At 50.2% G+C, this 14207-nt stretch overlaps 2 protein-coding genes across 2 annotated transcripts in view; one reads left to right on the forward strand and one right to left on the reverse strand.

The window, feature by feature from the left end:
• Itgal (integrin subunit alpha L) overlaps positions 1-124 on the forward strand; it is a 62012-nt gene extending 61888 nt beyond the window's left edge. Inside the window, exon 31 of the mRNA XM_036177494.1 lies at positions 29-124. Coding sequence (XP_036033387.1) covers positions 29-124 — 96 coding nt within the window. The remainder of the gene's footprint in view (positions 1-28) is intronic.
• Positions 125-5839: 5715 nt separating this feature from the next.
• On the reverse strand, positions 5840-8614 carry Znf768 (zinc finger protein 768). Its single transcript, XM_036206701.1, has 2 exons — positions 8224-8614; positions 5840-7944 (listed from the first exon to the last, which is right to left on the reverse strand). The coding sequence occupies exons 1-2, from the start codon at positions 8309-8311 to the stop codon at positions 6347-6349; spliced, it is 1686 nt and encodes a 561-aa protein (XP_036062594.1). The 5' UTR covers positions 8312-8614; the 3' UTR covers positions 5840-6346.
• Between the last annotated feature and the right edge of the window lie 5593 nt (positions 8615-14207).

The following is a 14207-nucleotide window of genomic DNA, read 5'->3' on the forward strand; positions in this document are numbered from 1 at the left end:
CCGGATTGGCCTGTGGCCAAACCTGCAGTGCACAATCTTGACTGATGATTGGTGTGGGAGAGCCGAGATCACTGTGGGCAGTGCCACCCCTGGACTGGTGGTCTTGGATGCTACCAAAGAGTAAACCAAGCAAGCCAAGGTGAGCAAGCCAGTAAGCAGCACCCCTCTACAGCCCCTGTATCAGCTCCTGCCCTGACTTCCCTGGATGATGGGCTACAGGCTGCAAGATGAAATGACCCTTTCCTCTCAAAAGCTGGTTTGGTCATGGTGTTTTATTGCAGCAATGTCAACCACCCAGTCGCTCATTTGTGAGCCATCAGACACGACATTTGTCAACACATGTCATGTGCGCCCTAGACAATCCTTCCCTTGAAAGAAAGAGAGAATGAAGAGGACAAAGACTGGGGTGGCACAGTGGTGCGTCCCTGTGATCCCAGCAATGTAGGGGACCAGGGCAGGAGGAGAGTGAGTTCAAGTCCTTCCTGTTTTGAACAGAAAGTCCCAGGGGAAAGAAACCAAGCGGGCCATGGTGGCTGACTCCTCTAACCTCAGCACTCAAGAGGTAAAGGTGGGCAGATCTCTGTGAGTTTGAGGTCACCCTTGTCTATATAGTCAGTTCCTGGCCAGCCAGGACTACATAGTGAAACCCTGACTCAGAAAAAAAGAATGAATGAATGAATGAATGAATGAATGAATGAAAGAAAGAAAGAGAAAGAAAAGAAAAAGCTTTACCCAGGGCTGTGGACATTAAACAAGATGGCAGCTGTGAACTGTTAGCTCCTGGCCTGAACTTGCCAACAGTATCAAACAACCATTTCCTTGTGTGGGACACTGTACCACAGGGCAGCATGTGGGGCCTTGAACAGTTAGACCTAGTGCAGGAGCTAGAGTACTCAGGTCTTTTATGACCTTGTTGCAGAATCTTGGGAAACGCGCCCTGGCTGGGTTGTTCTCCAGACGGACTCCAGAGGTCCCCTAGGAGCTGCAGGAAAGAAGGAAGTGAATCTGAACGGCTCTGTCCCCACACTCATTTGCTTGATCTGTTTTTAGACACAGTCTGACCTCCATCCTCAGGTTTCATATCTGCCAACTCAACCAACCACAAGTTAACAGTGTGCAGGACCCTAGGGACAGAGGTTAGTGGTAGGTGAGTGTCTAACACACTCGAGAGCCCTGGGTTTTATCATCAGCACCATCAAAAATTTTCATTTGCACTAAATTTATACTGAATTTCTCTTCTCTTGTCATTATACAACAGCTACATAGCATTTCTACTACACTAGTTTTTAGAAGAATCTAGAAATAGGTTAAAGTGTAAGGGGGTGGGGACATAACTTAGTAGCAGACAGAGCCCTTGTCCAGCTTACAAGAGGCACTGGGTTCTATTCCCAATACCACAAACAATCAAACAGTGTAAGGGAGGGCATACCTAAGTCACCCACAAGTACTATGCCGCTGTTATAAGGGGCCTGAGCATCCTGTGATTTTGGTCTTCGGGTGGATCTAGAATCAACCCCACTCCCACATACTGAGAGACAAATAATACAAAGGACCTGTGCACACAAAGCTATTGCTTTTCAAACAAGCACATACCCCCACCCCCCACACACACACATGCACAAACTTGGCCTGTCTTTCAAGGGCTTACAAAGCACGTTTGGAAGCTGAATTTAAAATCTGTTCAAGGGAGCTAGAGAGATGGCTAAGCAGAGGACCGGGTTCTGTTCCCAGAACACACACAGTGGTTTTACAACCACCTATAACAGTTTTAAAGGAGCCAATGTCCTCTCTTGGCCCCTTGAGGTACCAGGTCCACATGTGGTTCACATGCATGAAAGCGAAATCTCAGACACATAAAAACCAAAACAAAATATTGTAAAAAATAAAATGTATAAAATTCATTTAAAGGGGCTGGAAAGATGGCTCAGTGGTTAAGGGCACTGACTGCTCTCCCAAAGGACCCGGGTTCATTTGTATGGGATTTCCCAGCACCCATATGGCAGCTAACAACTGTCTGTAACTCAAAGATTTGACCTGCAGGCAAAACACCAATGCACATAAAATAAAAGTAAATAAAAATATTAAAATTTTCAACAAAAAAAAGAAAAATAAATTTTAAAAAACTTGCTCCTTGCCAGGTGTGGTGACACATAACTTTAATCCCAGCACTCGGGTGGCAGAGCCAGGTGGATCTCTGTGAGTTTGAGGCCAGCCTGGTCTACAGAGCGAGTTACAGGACAACCAAGGCCGTTACACAGAGAAACCCTGTTTCTGTCTTGAAAAAACAAACAAACAAACAAACAAACAAAAACCAAACACAAAAAAACACCTGTTCCAGGAGCAAGCAAAACAGCCCAGAACGTAAAGATGTGTTACTGAAACTCCTTCTCGAGGGAGATGTAAACATGCACCCTTCCTCCTCCTAAGGTCCCAACCACAGACTCAGGCACTATTCCACAAAATTCAGACTGGGGAACCAATGAGTTTAGTGGACTTACAGAGCATAGCTGAGGGTTACTTACAGGAATGTGGATGCTCCTCTTGAAAATGAGTTTGCAAGGAAAGTCTTAACCTAGCAGGGATGGTGGCTTCCCCACAGTTATATACATAGAGCATCACCTGTCCCAGACTTCCACAGCCTCTCTCTGAGGCCATGTACAATTGTGGCAGTTAGATACAAGAGTAGTATGGCACAGCTGGACACTCAGGTGGGGTCCCCTGGCCATTTATGTCCCTCTATGAGGGAGTGTTATCAGGCAAGCCGAGCTAGGATGCTTTTTTGAAAGTGGGCTCAGCTGAACCTCTGAAGATGGAGACTGTTTGGCTCAGGGTATAATCATGTTCAAGGCATCTGCTGCCAAGCCTGACAACCTGAGTTAACTCCTGGAACCACACAGAGGAGGAAGAGAACAGACTCCTGCCAGGTGTCCTCGGACCTCCACAAGTGAGCCACAGGCCATGTCATGTCTGTGCCTACATATATACACACTCTCACACACAAGCACACAGTGAAGAGTGGATTTAATAATAAAAATCTAGGTGCTGAAGAAATGGATCAGTGGTCAAGGACGCTTGATGCATTAACCATTCGGGAGAAACATCCGGCTTGGAAAACAAAACAACAAAGCATTTCTTGCTTACAGGGGACCCAGATTCAGTTCTCAGCACCCATATGGTGGCTTATGACTATCTGTCATTCCAGTTCCAGAGAAGCCAACACCTTCTTCTGGCACCAGGTTCATTCTTATTATTTATACTGGCATGCAGGCAAAACACTCATTCACATAAAAATAAAATCTATAAAAACAAAAATCAACTCCAAGCAAAGCTCAGCCTGGAACCCCACAGCTCAGCCTGGAACCCCACAGCTCAGCCTGGAACCCCACAGCTCAGCCTGGAACCCCACAGCTCAGCCTGGAACCCCACAGCTCAGCCTGGGACCCCACAGCTCAGCCTGGGACCCCACAGCTCAGCCTGGGACCCCACAGCTCAGCCTGGAACCCCACAGCTCAGCCTGGAACCCCACAGTTCAGCCTGGAACCCCACAGCTCAGCCTGGAACCCCAGCACTGGGAAGCAAAGGCAAGAGGAATAACATGAGTTCAAGCGTAACCTGGGCAACATAGTGAATCCAGGCTAGCCTAGGGTACAGAGTAAGGCCCTGTTTCATAAATAAATAAATAAATAAATAAATAAATAAATAAATAAATAAATAAATAAATGCATTTTTTGCCAGGACACAGAGGCTGGAAACTCTTGTGAGTTTGAGGCCTGCTTGGTCTACATGGGGAGTTCCAGGTTAAAAAGGACCACATAGTGAGACTGTCTCAAAAATAAAAAATACATATTTGAAACTAGAGATGTAGCTCAGTGTTGGAACACTTGCCTCAGAAATACAAGGCCCTGGACTCAAACTCCAGTACTATAAAAAATAAATCCAAATATAAGATGAAATGATAGAATTATGTTTAAAATCCAGGTATGAAGCCAGGCATAATGACACGTACCTTTTATTTGGGAGGCAGAGGTAGATCAATCTCTGTGCGTTTGAGGCCAGCTTAATCTACATAAATTATACCAGGAGAGCTGGGGCTACATAGAAAGACCCTATCTCAAAAAAAAAAAAAAAAAAGCCGGGTGGTGGTGGTGGCGGTGGCGGTGGTGGCGGCGGCGGCGCACGCCTTTAATCCCAGCACTCTGGAGGCAGAGGCAGGCGGATCTTTGTGAGAGGCAGCCTGGTCTCCAAAGCAAGTTCCAGGAAAGGCTCAAGACTACACAGACAAACCCTGTCTTGAAAAAAAAAAGAGGGGGGGAGGTTGGGGAATTAGCTCAGTGGTAGAGCGCTAGAGGCGCCCTTGGTTCGGTCCTCAGCTCTGAAAAAAAAAACAAAAACAAAAAACAAAATAAACAAACAAATAAAAACAAAAAACAAAACAACAACACAGAAGCCAGGTATGGAGTCTCTGGATTTAGCTCCATTGGTCCAGTAACTGCACCTCAGCATCTAAGCAGGGTGCCACTCTAAGTGACACCCCTTGCCCTGAGTTCGATCCCTAGCCTTAAAGAAACCAGGTGTGGTGCTGCACACCTGTACTCTTAACACTCAACAGAGTTCAACAGTAAGATCTTGAGTTTGGGGCCAGCCTGGGTTATCTAGTGACGGACCATTTCAGCGGGGAGGAGGAAGAGAAGGAGCGTGGCGGTGGCAGCTGAGTAGTGATGCTTGCCTTAAGTTCATAAAGGTCTTTCAATTACTGTAAGGTTTCACTTGCACAATAATGGTCTACTTTCAAGAGTTCTTTTATTTTTGAAAACTCAGCAAATGGAACGGAACCATATGATCCCTTCTAGAGTCGCTGATCATGACCAGCTGGATGGAAATGGTCTTTGAAGTTACTTGTTCTTTATGAGTTGGAAGGTCCTAAGGATGGGATCGACACCCAGGCCCAAACACACTCAAATGCGCCCATGTAGCCAATCTCGAGGCAGAGGTGGGGCCAGGAAAATGTAGTTCGAAGGTCAAATCCGGTCTTAGCTGCACAGTGACTGAACAACCACTGACCACTGTGGCTGTTTCTCCTTCCATGAAAGGAGCAAACATTTAGAGGGCTCCGTCAGGCCCTCCAGGCCCTCTCAAAATGTGCCAAAGATTCCCCAAGGTGTGGCCTGCTCTCCTCTGCTAAGGTCACAGAAGTCTGTACTCCAGAATCCTGCAGTCTCGCTGACATTAAGTCTGCATCAGTCCGTGAGTCTGGAACTTGGATGGGAAAGCAGGTAGGGCAAGGTGGTCTCTTCAGTTGATGCAGGGGTACAGAGAAAGCAGAGCTGTGACCAACCAATCCCAGCTGGTCAAACACTGGAGGGGAAGGGCTGAGGAGCGACTCCTTCATACTTGGTCAAACAGGTACCCCCTCTTTGGGCGGGGCCGAAATGTAGCTGCCTGCTCCAGTCTCAGGAGCCTAGAGAGAAGATCTACTCTAAGTGTCTACTGGGGATGCAGGGTGGGGTTAAGCCAGGTGTGATAGGGAACAGCTGAACTAGGTATGAGCATCCGGGGCTGCTTTCTGGCTTGAGCACAGACCTTTTGTTTAGGAAGAGTTGAGGATTTTCTCACACCTTCCACACTCAGTCCCTTTGAATGTGTGCAGCGTGCAAAATCATGGGACACGAACTTCAGTGTCCATGGGCGAATGCACCATGCCCTGACCTCTGGGTGCTGAGATTCCACTGAACCACTGGGCGCAAAAGCATTTCCCAGGCAAGAGCCACAGCTCCAGTTCTGACTGGCGTCTCCCACTGCTCCGGGAAGTGGCCACATACACATCTCAGGGACAAGTCTCTTACCACATAAAAGTTTTATTGAACTCAAACGGCTCCAAAGCCTGAGGAAGACAAGGTAGGACAGGGTTTGCACTGAGAGGTCTGGGCCCTACCCTTGGGCCCCACTCCCCACCTACCTACCTACCCTTTGCCCTCTTCCTGGTTTCACAAGGGTCTCAGCAGCTACCAATCTAAGCTACCTTACTCTAACTGACACTCCCCTGCCCTCCCCCCTCCCCATCTAGTACTTTGCCAGGACAGGCCTCCCAGCTAAGGAGCGTGCTGCTGTTGAGGTGAGCATCATGGATCTCTCCTGGCTCTTCCTGTTGCTTGTCGGCCTCCCTCCAAGCCCTCTCCCTAGCCCACTTCACATACTTGTCGAGGGCATGTGACTTCCTGCACCCTGACCCATCTTCTAAAATATTCTACCCTTCTATTCCCCTCCAGCTTTCCATTATTCTCTCAAGCTGTTTCTCTAGTTCCCTGACCCCTTCTCTTCTGCCCATCACCTCCCCACCCTCGACGGGTCAGCGCCGGCCGGCCGCGTGGGTCCGCTGGTGGCGGATGAGGTCGGAGCTCTGCGAGAAGGCCTTTCCACAGTCATCACACTTGTAGGGTCGCTCTCCACTATGCACACGATGGTGCTGCAGCAGCGTGGAGGAGCGACAGAAGCCCTTGCCACACACAGCGCAGCGGTATGGCCTCTCGCCTGTGTGGGAGCGCTGGTGCTGAATGAGTGTGGAGGAGCGGTTGAAGGTCTTGCCACAGTCGGGGCAGCTGTACGTGCGACCTGGCAGATGGGTACGGGCATGGATGGCCAGAACCGAGCTCTGGCCAAAGCGCTTGCCGCACTCCGGGCACTTGAAGGGCTTTTCACGGGCGTGGCTGCGGGCATGGGGGATAAGTGCTGACCGTTGGGAGAAGCTCTTGCCACAGATGCCGCAGCTGAAAGGTCGCTGCCCAGTGTGCACCCTCTGGTGGCTGCGCAGGGACGAGTTCTGGCTATAGCACTTGCCACACTCTGGGCAGCTGTAGGGCCGCTCGTGGCTGTGGGTGCGCTGGTGCCGCAGGAGGTAGGAGCTGTCGCCAAAGGCCTTCCCACAGTGTGGGCACTTGTAGGGCTTCTGGCCAGAGTGGGTGCGCTGGTGGCGAAGTAGGTAAGAGCTATCAGCGAAGGCCTTGCCACACCTGGGACACTTGTAGGGCCGCTCGCCGGTGTGGGTACGCTGGTGTTTGATGAGGTCAGAGCTCTGGGAAAAGGCCTTGCTGCACACCTCACATTTGTAAGGCTTCTCGCCGGTATGGATGCGCTGGTGCTGGATCAGGGTAGAGCCTCGCCCAAAGCTCTTCCCGCAGATGCCACAGATGTTAGGCCGAGGGCCTTGCCCACCCCTGGCCCGGCCACCCCTACGGCCTGGACCACGAAGGGTCCCTGTCAGATTCAGGGGATTCTGGAGCATCTCAAACTGGGGTGTGGCCAGCAGGGCCCCTGCAGGCATATCAAATGATGCCCCTAGAGGCAATGCTCCCGCGGGCTGCTCCCCAAACCCCTGAGTAAAGGAGTCCAGGGGGTGAACGCCTAAGGGGAGGCTCAATGGATCCTTTTCCTCAGGGTTCAGAAGCATCTCTGCACCTTCCTGGAATTTGGAACTTTGTGTTTCAAATTCAGGGCTATGGGTTTTGAACTCAGGATTCCGAGTTTCACCTCCAGAGTTCTGCGGTGCATAGCTGGGACTCTGGGATTCATACCCGGGGCTTTGAGATTCAAATTCGGGGCTCTTCGAACCATATCCAGGGCTTTTGGGTTCATAGCCTGGACTCTTGGGATCATAGCCAGGGCTTTGGGGCTCATACCTAGGACTCTGGGATTCAAACTCGGGGCTCTGAGGATCTGATTCAGGACTTCTGGGTGCAAACTCAGGGCTTGGGGGCACAAACCCAGGGCTTCGGGATTCAAACCCTGGGCTTTCAGGCTCAAACCTGGGGCTCTGGGATTCAAACCCCGGGCTTTGTGGCTCAAACTCATGGCTTTGAGGTTCAAGCCCAAAAGGTATTTCTTCAACTTCATAGTTCCCATTGCCTTCTTGCTGAGAAATTTCCCCTCCTTCGTTCTCACTGGTGTTGCCTGCAGGATCAGAGAAGTACAGAAAATCCACATGGACTGGGGGTCTGGAAGGTCATTTGGCCCATTGATTGCCACACACTTCTCCCCCACTCCCCAGGCGGGGTCGCTGGCCCTAAATCAAGGTGCTGAAATTGACCACCTCCACTCCAAAGACCCGGGACACCCAGTCTCCACCCCCATCCCCACTCCCAAATGTCTGAGCGTCCGGCCTTATTTTCCTCCCACAGGCCACAGCCCAGTTTCCTGGTCCACTCCTAGGAGGCGCGGTCCTTCCCTCACCTTTGAGAGACCCTTCGGGGCCGCCCATGTCGTCAGGACTGTGCACATCCCCGGGCTCGAGGCCCCACGACGACGCCTCCCGCTCCATCCCTGCCAGCTCCCAGTGCAGCGGCGGTGGCGATGGCGGACGATCCTGCGACCCCGATCGAGTGCCCGGAGCCCCGAGCCCTCGCCACCCCCCGGTTCAGAGCCGCCCAGGAGACCGGGCGGCCTGGCTTGGGCCGCGAAGGCCGGACGTCTTGACCCTGGGCCTCCCCGGCCCCGCCCCTGCCCGCGGCCCCGCCCCCTCCCAAGGTCTCCGAGGGTCCTGTGGCCCGCACCGGGCCTCGCGCGCCGTGGCCTCGGAGGTGAGCCGCTAGCCTACTCCTCCGGCCGTCCCCAGCCACTACTCCCAGCCCCAGACCCCCCGTCTTGGCCCCCAGCCCCGGCTGGGCCACTGCTCTCCCGCCCCCTCCCCCCACACAGGAAGTGTCCGTCCCTGGCCAGTTTCCCCCGCTGGCTTGCGCCGCGGCCTCTCTAGGAGCGGCTGGAGGTGGAAACTCGTTGGCATTAACCCTGGACGGGATCGCCCGGGCGTGGGGGTAGGGGCGACCCGACGCCCCAGAGCCGGAGGGAGGGACGACAGCAGTTTGTGTGCCTACATCGCGAGTCTCTGCCTATCCACGGACCTGTCTGCAGACCTCTCGGACCGTGTGCCGGTCACTGAGTGTGGCCAAGGGCGAGGGGACAAGCGAGACCAAGGTCAGCGAGAAGGAGCGACGCTTCCTAGCGCCAGCGCGGGGGGCGGCTAGCTCCTTTCCTCGGCCTCGGGGTTCACTCGGACTGGCCCGGGAATGTGGACGGTCGCCAGTGTGACCGCATCTCCAGCCCCTGAAGCCCAGAACCCGCCAGCCAGCCAGACTACGGCAGCGACACCCGCACCCACGCCTCCTCCCACGGCCACCCTCCCGCTCCGCGCTGCGGGCTCGTTGCCAGAGAGACAGCCCCGCCTCCGCGCTGCGAGGCGCCGCCTACTCCGCCACGATTGGCCGCCGGGGCTGGCATTCTTGCCACTTCCCACCTCCTTATAAGGGCCGCGGGCCAGCCGGGCTGCTGGTCTAATTGAGTGAGGGTGCTCACGCCGTTCCAACTCTTGTCTGCCTGAAATGCCAGCGGGAATGAGAGAGGGAGGTGTCAGGTGTCTCCCCGCGAGCTCAGTCTGTGCTTTCAGAACTTTCCCCCGCGCCATTTGTCCTCTATTATGAAGAATGGAAGCCTAGGACTCTTAGGCTAGACACCCTTCCTCCTCCGCACTTCCGTCTGCCCTCAGGTTTTACGGGTGCTGAGAGGCTAGTCCAGAGATGCTAACACAGGGCAATGTTTAATTTCTCACCTTCCCAAATAATGAGTTCAGTTTAAAGCCCGGTTTTCTCGGAAGCGTGAATGGATTGTTCAGAGGTGAGGATGACACTGAAGAGTTCCAGAAGGGACCCCAATAGAAAGGATTCAACTTCTAAGCCTTGCAGGGAGGCTTGTAAAGGAAGGAAGGCATCGAGTTCAAAGGAAACTCCAGTACCCCCAAATACAAAAGACGATCCAAATATCCAGAAATGAGCTCAGCGTGTATTATAGGAGGATTTCTGGCAGTTAGATAAAAAGCCAGCGTTCCTCTCTACCAAAAGGAGACATTTCCCTTACCTCTGGAAGGGACATATGGCTCCCTGTGGCACCTAACAAAAGCATATCAAAGCACTGGCATCACAAGTACCTGTTACACATTTCAAAGTCCATGTTAGTATCACCTTCCTACCCTAAACTTCCTCCGTTCACTGGCTTCCTTCCCCCCAGCTACGCATTCTCCTTATAACCCCGCTATTCTCCCTATGTTCTCTCCCTCTCCCTCCTTCCCCCTTCTCCCCCTCCATCCCTCCCCTCCCCCTCCCCCTCCACCTCTCTCTCTCTCTCTCTGCTCCTGCTTCTTACTGTTTTCTCTATTCTCTACCCACTGCTATTCTCTCTCTTGCAGATAGTCCCAGCCATGTCCTGTCTGCTTTCTCTCTCTGCTCTGGACTCTTCCAGATGCCTCTGCTGTTTTCTCTCTCTCCTATCTACAATTAAAAAAAGCAAAAAACAAAAAACTTTCCCCTTAACGATACCATGGAGCAGTCACATCTTCAGTTCATACAGAAGGGAGCCAGAAGACACAGCCCAGGTGTAGCTTTGAATGCTGGAGAATGTGACCCTGGGGATATAATAACATCCAATCTAACCATTTTCTACTCTTCTGCTAAAACAAGTTCAGTAGAATTCTTGACAGCTAATGAGCCAAATTCTCCTATTTACATGATGCAGCAGCCATGGATTATGTTTTCTTGTTGTGTAACTAAACAAACCAGGGGAAGAAACTGGTTGGAAGGAAAGATGGTGTTTTTCTTTCTCTTGAAAAGGAGATGGGGGGCTGGAGAGATGGCTCAGAGGGTAAGAGCACCAACTGCTCTTCCAGAGGTCCTGAGTTCGATTCCCAGCAACCACATGGTGGCTCACAACCATCTGTAATGAGATCTGGCATCCTCTTCTGTATACATAATAAATAAATAAATCTTGAAAAAGAGATGGGAAGTCATTTGGCAAATGCCAAGTAGAGAGATCCCAGGGATGGGGATATGGTTGGCAAAAGACTAAAATTTGAGCAATTGGCAGGCTGAGGCAGAAGGAGCCCAAGTTCCAGGCCAACCTAAGGAGGGAAGAACAAACACTGTAGAAAAACCATCTCAACAGAAGCTTGTGAACATAATCACAAAGATCTTTATGCTCCATCATGCTTCTCTGCTATAGCAATGTTCTGCCCTGAAACCTTTGCTCTGTGATCCATCACTAGGGAGCATCTACATAGAGCATACTACAGAGTGCATGATGATGGCTAGAGCTGAGCATGGGGCACCTGTGGTTATCCCAGAGCACCCACAGGTAAGAAACACAGGCCTTCATACAGCTTGACCTCCAACTTGACCATCAGAAGATTCACCCAGACAAGCAATGGTGTCCTACAAAGCGTAGGACAGAGTCTCCTAGCTGATGTTCTAATATGGTCTACTACTTGCCCTCTTGGGCCAGATCTTCAACTATCTGGCAACATTTCCACCTCCCTGCCTCCCTGGTACCTAGAGAGGCCAGTCTGCCCCTGGATTGGCATCTATCTATACAAAGGACACTCAACAAGGAACCAAATTCCACTTGCCATAAACCCACAGCGGTGAGTCTCTATGCAGGCAGTAAAGACTTCTCTCATGAGGACCACAACTCAGCAGCAACTAATCTAAGACACACCCCCCCCCCAAAAAAAAGAAGCCCGGGGTGGGGAAGGTCTACTTGGTGAAGAAGAGTCCTGTGTTGGGGTGGGCAAGGTCTACGTGGTGAAGAAGGGTCCAGCAAGCACCCTGCCCTAGGTATCATCCCCTCTGCAGCAGCCTAGGGCAGCCAATGTGAACTTTTGGTCCAACCAACTTGGGCAACACTGCCAGGTCCATGCTAGAAGGAGGTTCTCTATGTGAGAGACTTCTGCATGAAACTGCCTTTCTACACTCAAAGGACAAGCCCTCTAAAGGCATGTGTCAGGGTCTAGAGGCCAGTTATAAACCAGCATGACTTCTGGTTCTCAGTAAAAGGCCATGATACAGAGCCCTTTGAGAAGAACAAAAGAAATGAGGAGTCTTTGTGTAAATGATTCTCTCACTTGATACATTTGGGACACATCTTGGAATCATTACCCTTGACAAAACTAAAATGAAATGGCATTTAAAAATTATTTCATATGTATGGATCTTTTGTCTGCATGTATGCCTGTGTTCCATATGTGTGCCTAGTGCCCTGGAGGTCCTGGGACTGGAATAACAGACAGTTGTGAGCTGCCATGCAGGTGCTGGGAATAGAACCTCTGTCCTCTGGAAGAGCAGTCAGTGCTCTTAACCACTGCGCCATCTCTCCAGTCCTGAAATGATGTTCTTGCCTTTACATGTCTTGCTGGTTTATTTAGTTCTTTGTGGTGCTGGGGATTGAACCTAGGCCTTCCACCATTTATATTCTACTTCGTCCTCAGACTGAAAGAGATTTCCTCAGTGCTGGGAATGTAATCTAGAACTGAGTTCGTGCTAAGCATGTGTTCCATCACTTCTACCGCGAGGCAGTATTCTCAACAGAACTGATGCTTTACTGAGAAGAGTGGGGTTCTCAGGCTTTAACGGGGCTAAACTACCATGCCTAGAGGCTGATTTAACAGGTTAAGGGCAGACCAGGAATGTAGTTCAGTGGTAGAGTGCTTCCTTAGCATGACCAAGGCCCTGGGTTCAATCCCCAGCTTTGAAAGAAGAGGAGTCAGGCAGGCAGTGGTGGCGCACGCCTTTAATCCCAGCACTTGGGAGGCAGAGGCAGGAGGATCTCTGTGAGTTCGAGGCCAGCCTGGGCCACAGAGAGAGTTCCAGGACAGCCAGGGTCACAAACAGAAAGTGTCGAAGAAGGAGGAGGAAAGAGGAGAGAGGGTAGGAAGTGGTGAGGAAGAAGTTATCTCCAGATTGGGTATTTGTTTTTTAAGGTCTGATCTTTGGCAGACATCCTCTCTAGAGAAAATTTAAGTTCACAGATATTTTTTTTTTTTAATTTTTAGGTGGAGTCTCACTATGTAGCCCTGGCGGGTCTGGAACTCACTATATAGATCAGGCTGTCCTTCAGCTCAGCTTCCTGTATGTTGGAATTAAAGGTTCTTCACACCCAACAAATGTGAAAATTCTACTAAGTCTTTTGGGTCTCAGATGTCCAGATATAGTAGTGATCTGTCTGTCTCATTTATTTATTTATTATTTATTTATTTATTTATTTATTTATTTATTTATTTATTTGCTGTTATTTTTTATGGTCTCTTACCCAGATGGGCCTTGAATGATCTATGAACTGCTAAGCCTCTTTTCCCAGCTCCAGAGTCCTGGGACTATATGTATGTGACACCACGTCAAATTTTATGCCATGGGCTTTATGAGTACTAGGCAAACACTCTACCAACTAAGCTACATCCCTACCGCCTCCTCCCTTCTTTTCCATAACCAAGTAGATAACACTCAAGTTGGTATCCACACTGCATTTCCCAAGCAGAGTTGCATTTTCTCTCTCCTGTTCTTGATCTAGAAAGGACTGTCCTTCAATAGCAGACACACTTAACTGTGAGTCAAGACACCCTGCTATGGGTGGGAATTTTTGATATTATCCCACTAAGTTCAGATGACAGGAGCCTTCTGGTCTTCATCTGGAGCAGCAGCAGCAACTTCTGCTCATTGTTCAGTTCTCTGAGTTTCTCACATCCAGTGGCTGGGAAAGGAATGTTGATGTCATCTTGATATGGCTGATGGCCTGGAAGTCTCCACTGCAAAGAAGACATGCTGTGTTTCAAGAAGGAGCTATGGCAAGGGGGCCTTCCTCTGAAAATAGTGCTGTTCCTTATCTGTGGGTTTGGCACCCACTGACTCAACCACACAGATCAAAAACATTTGAAGGGTTGAGAATGTAACTCAGAAAGAGTGATAACTTAGCATTCACAAGGTCCTGGGTTTAATCCTTAGCACTGGGGATGGTGGGGTAGTTTCTGTCTGTGCTAAACACACACAGCTTTGCTTTGTCAGAATTCCCCAGACAGTATAGTATAATAACTGTTTCTAAACACACACAGCTTTGCTTTGTCAGAATTCCCCAGACAGTATAGTATAATAACTGTTTACATACTGCTACATTGTCCTGGATACTGCTAGAAATCTAGAGTGGCTGAGAACAAAGCCAGTGGTAGAATGCTTGCTAAATTTGTGTAAGGTCCAAACTTCAGTTTCCAACACAAGAAAAAAAAAGTAAATAATCTTGTCTCAAAACCCACCCCCCAAATCTAAGTAATCTAGAAACAATTGAGTGTTTTCTGCAAGCTACTGGTGAGTTTGAGATCTACAAGTTTCATGAGACCATTCTCCCAC

The sequence above is a fragment of the Onychomys torridus genome, chromosome 1, assembly GCF_903995425.1.
Source record: "Onychomys torridus chromosome 1, mOncTor1.1, whole genome shotgun sequence".
Lineage (NCBI taxonomy): Eukaryota > Metazoa > Chordata > Mammalia > Rodentia > Cricetidae > Onychomys > Onychomys torridus.

Excerpts from the sequence above, each read along its gene's own strand:
- Znf768 (XM_036206701.1), bottom strand. The coding sequence starts at position 8,311 with ATGGAGCGGGAGGCGTCGTCGTGGGGCCTCGAGCCCGGGGATGTGCAC. Across the intron at positions 7,945-8,223 it reads CCCCGAAGGGTCTCTCAAAG|GCAACACCAGTGAGAACGAA; the intron begins GTGAGGGAAGGA and ends CTGATCCTGCAG.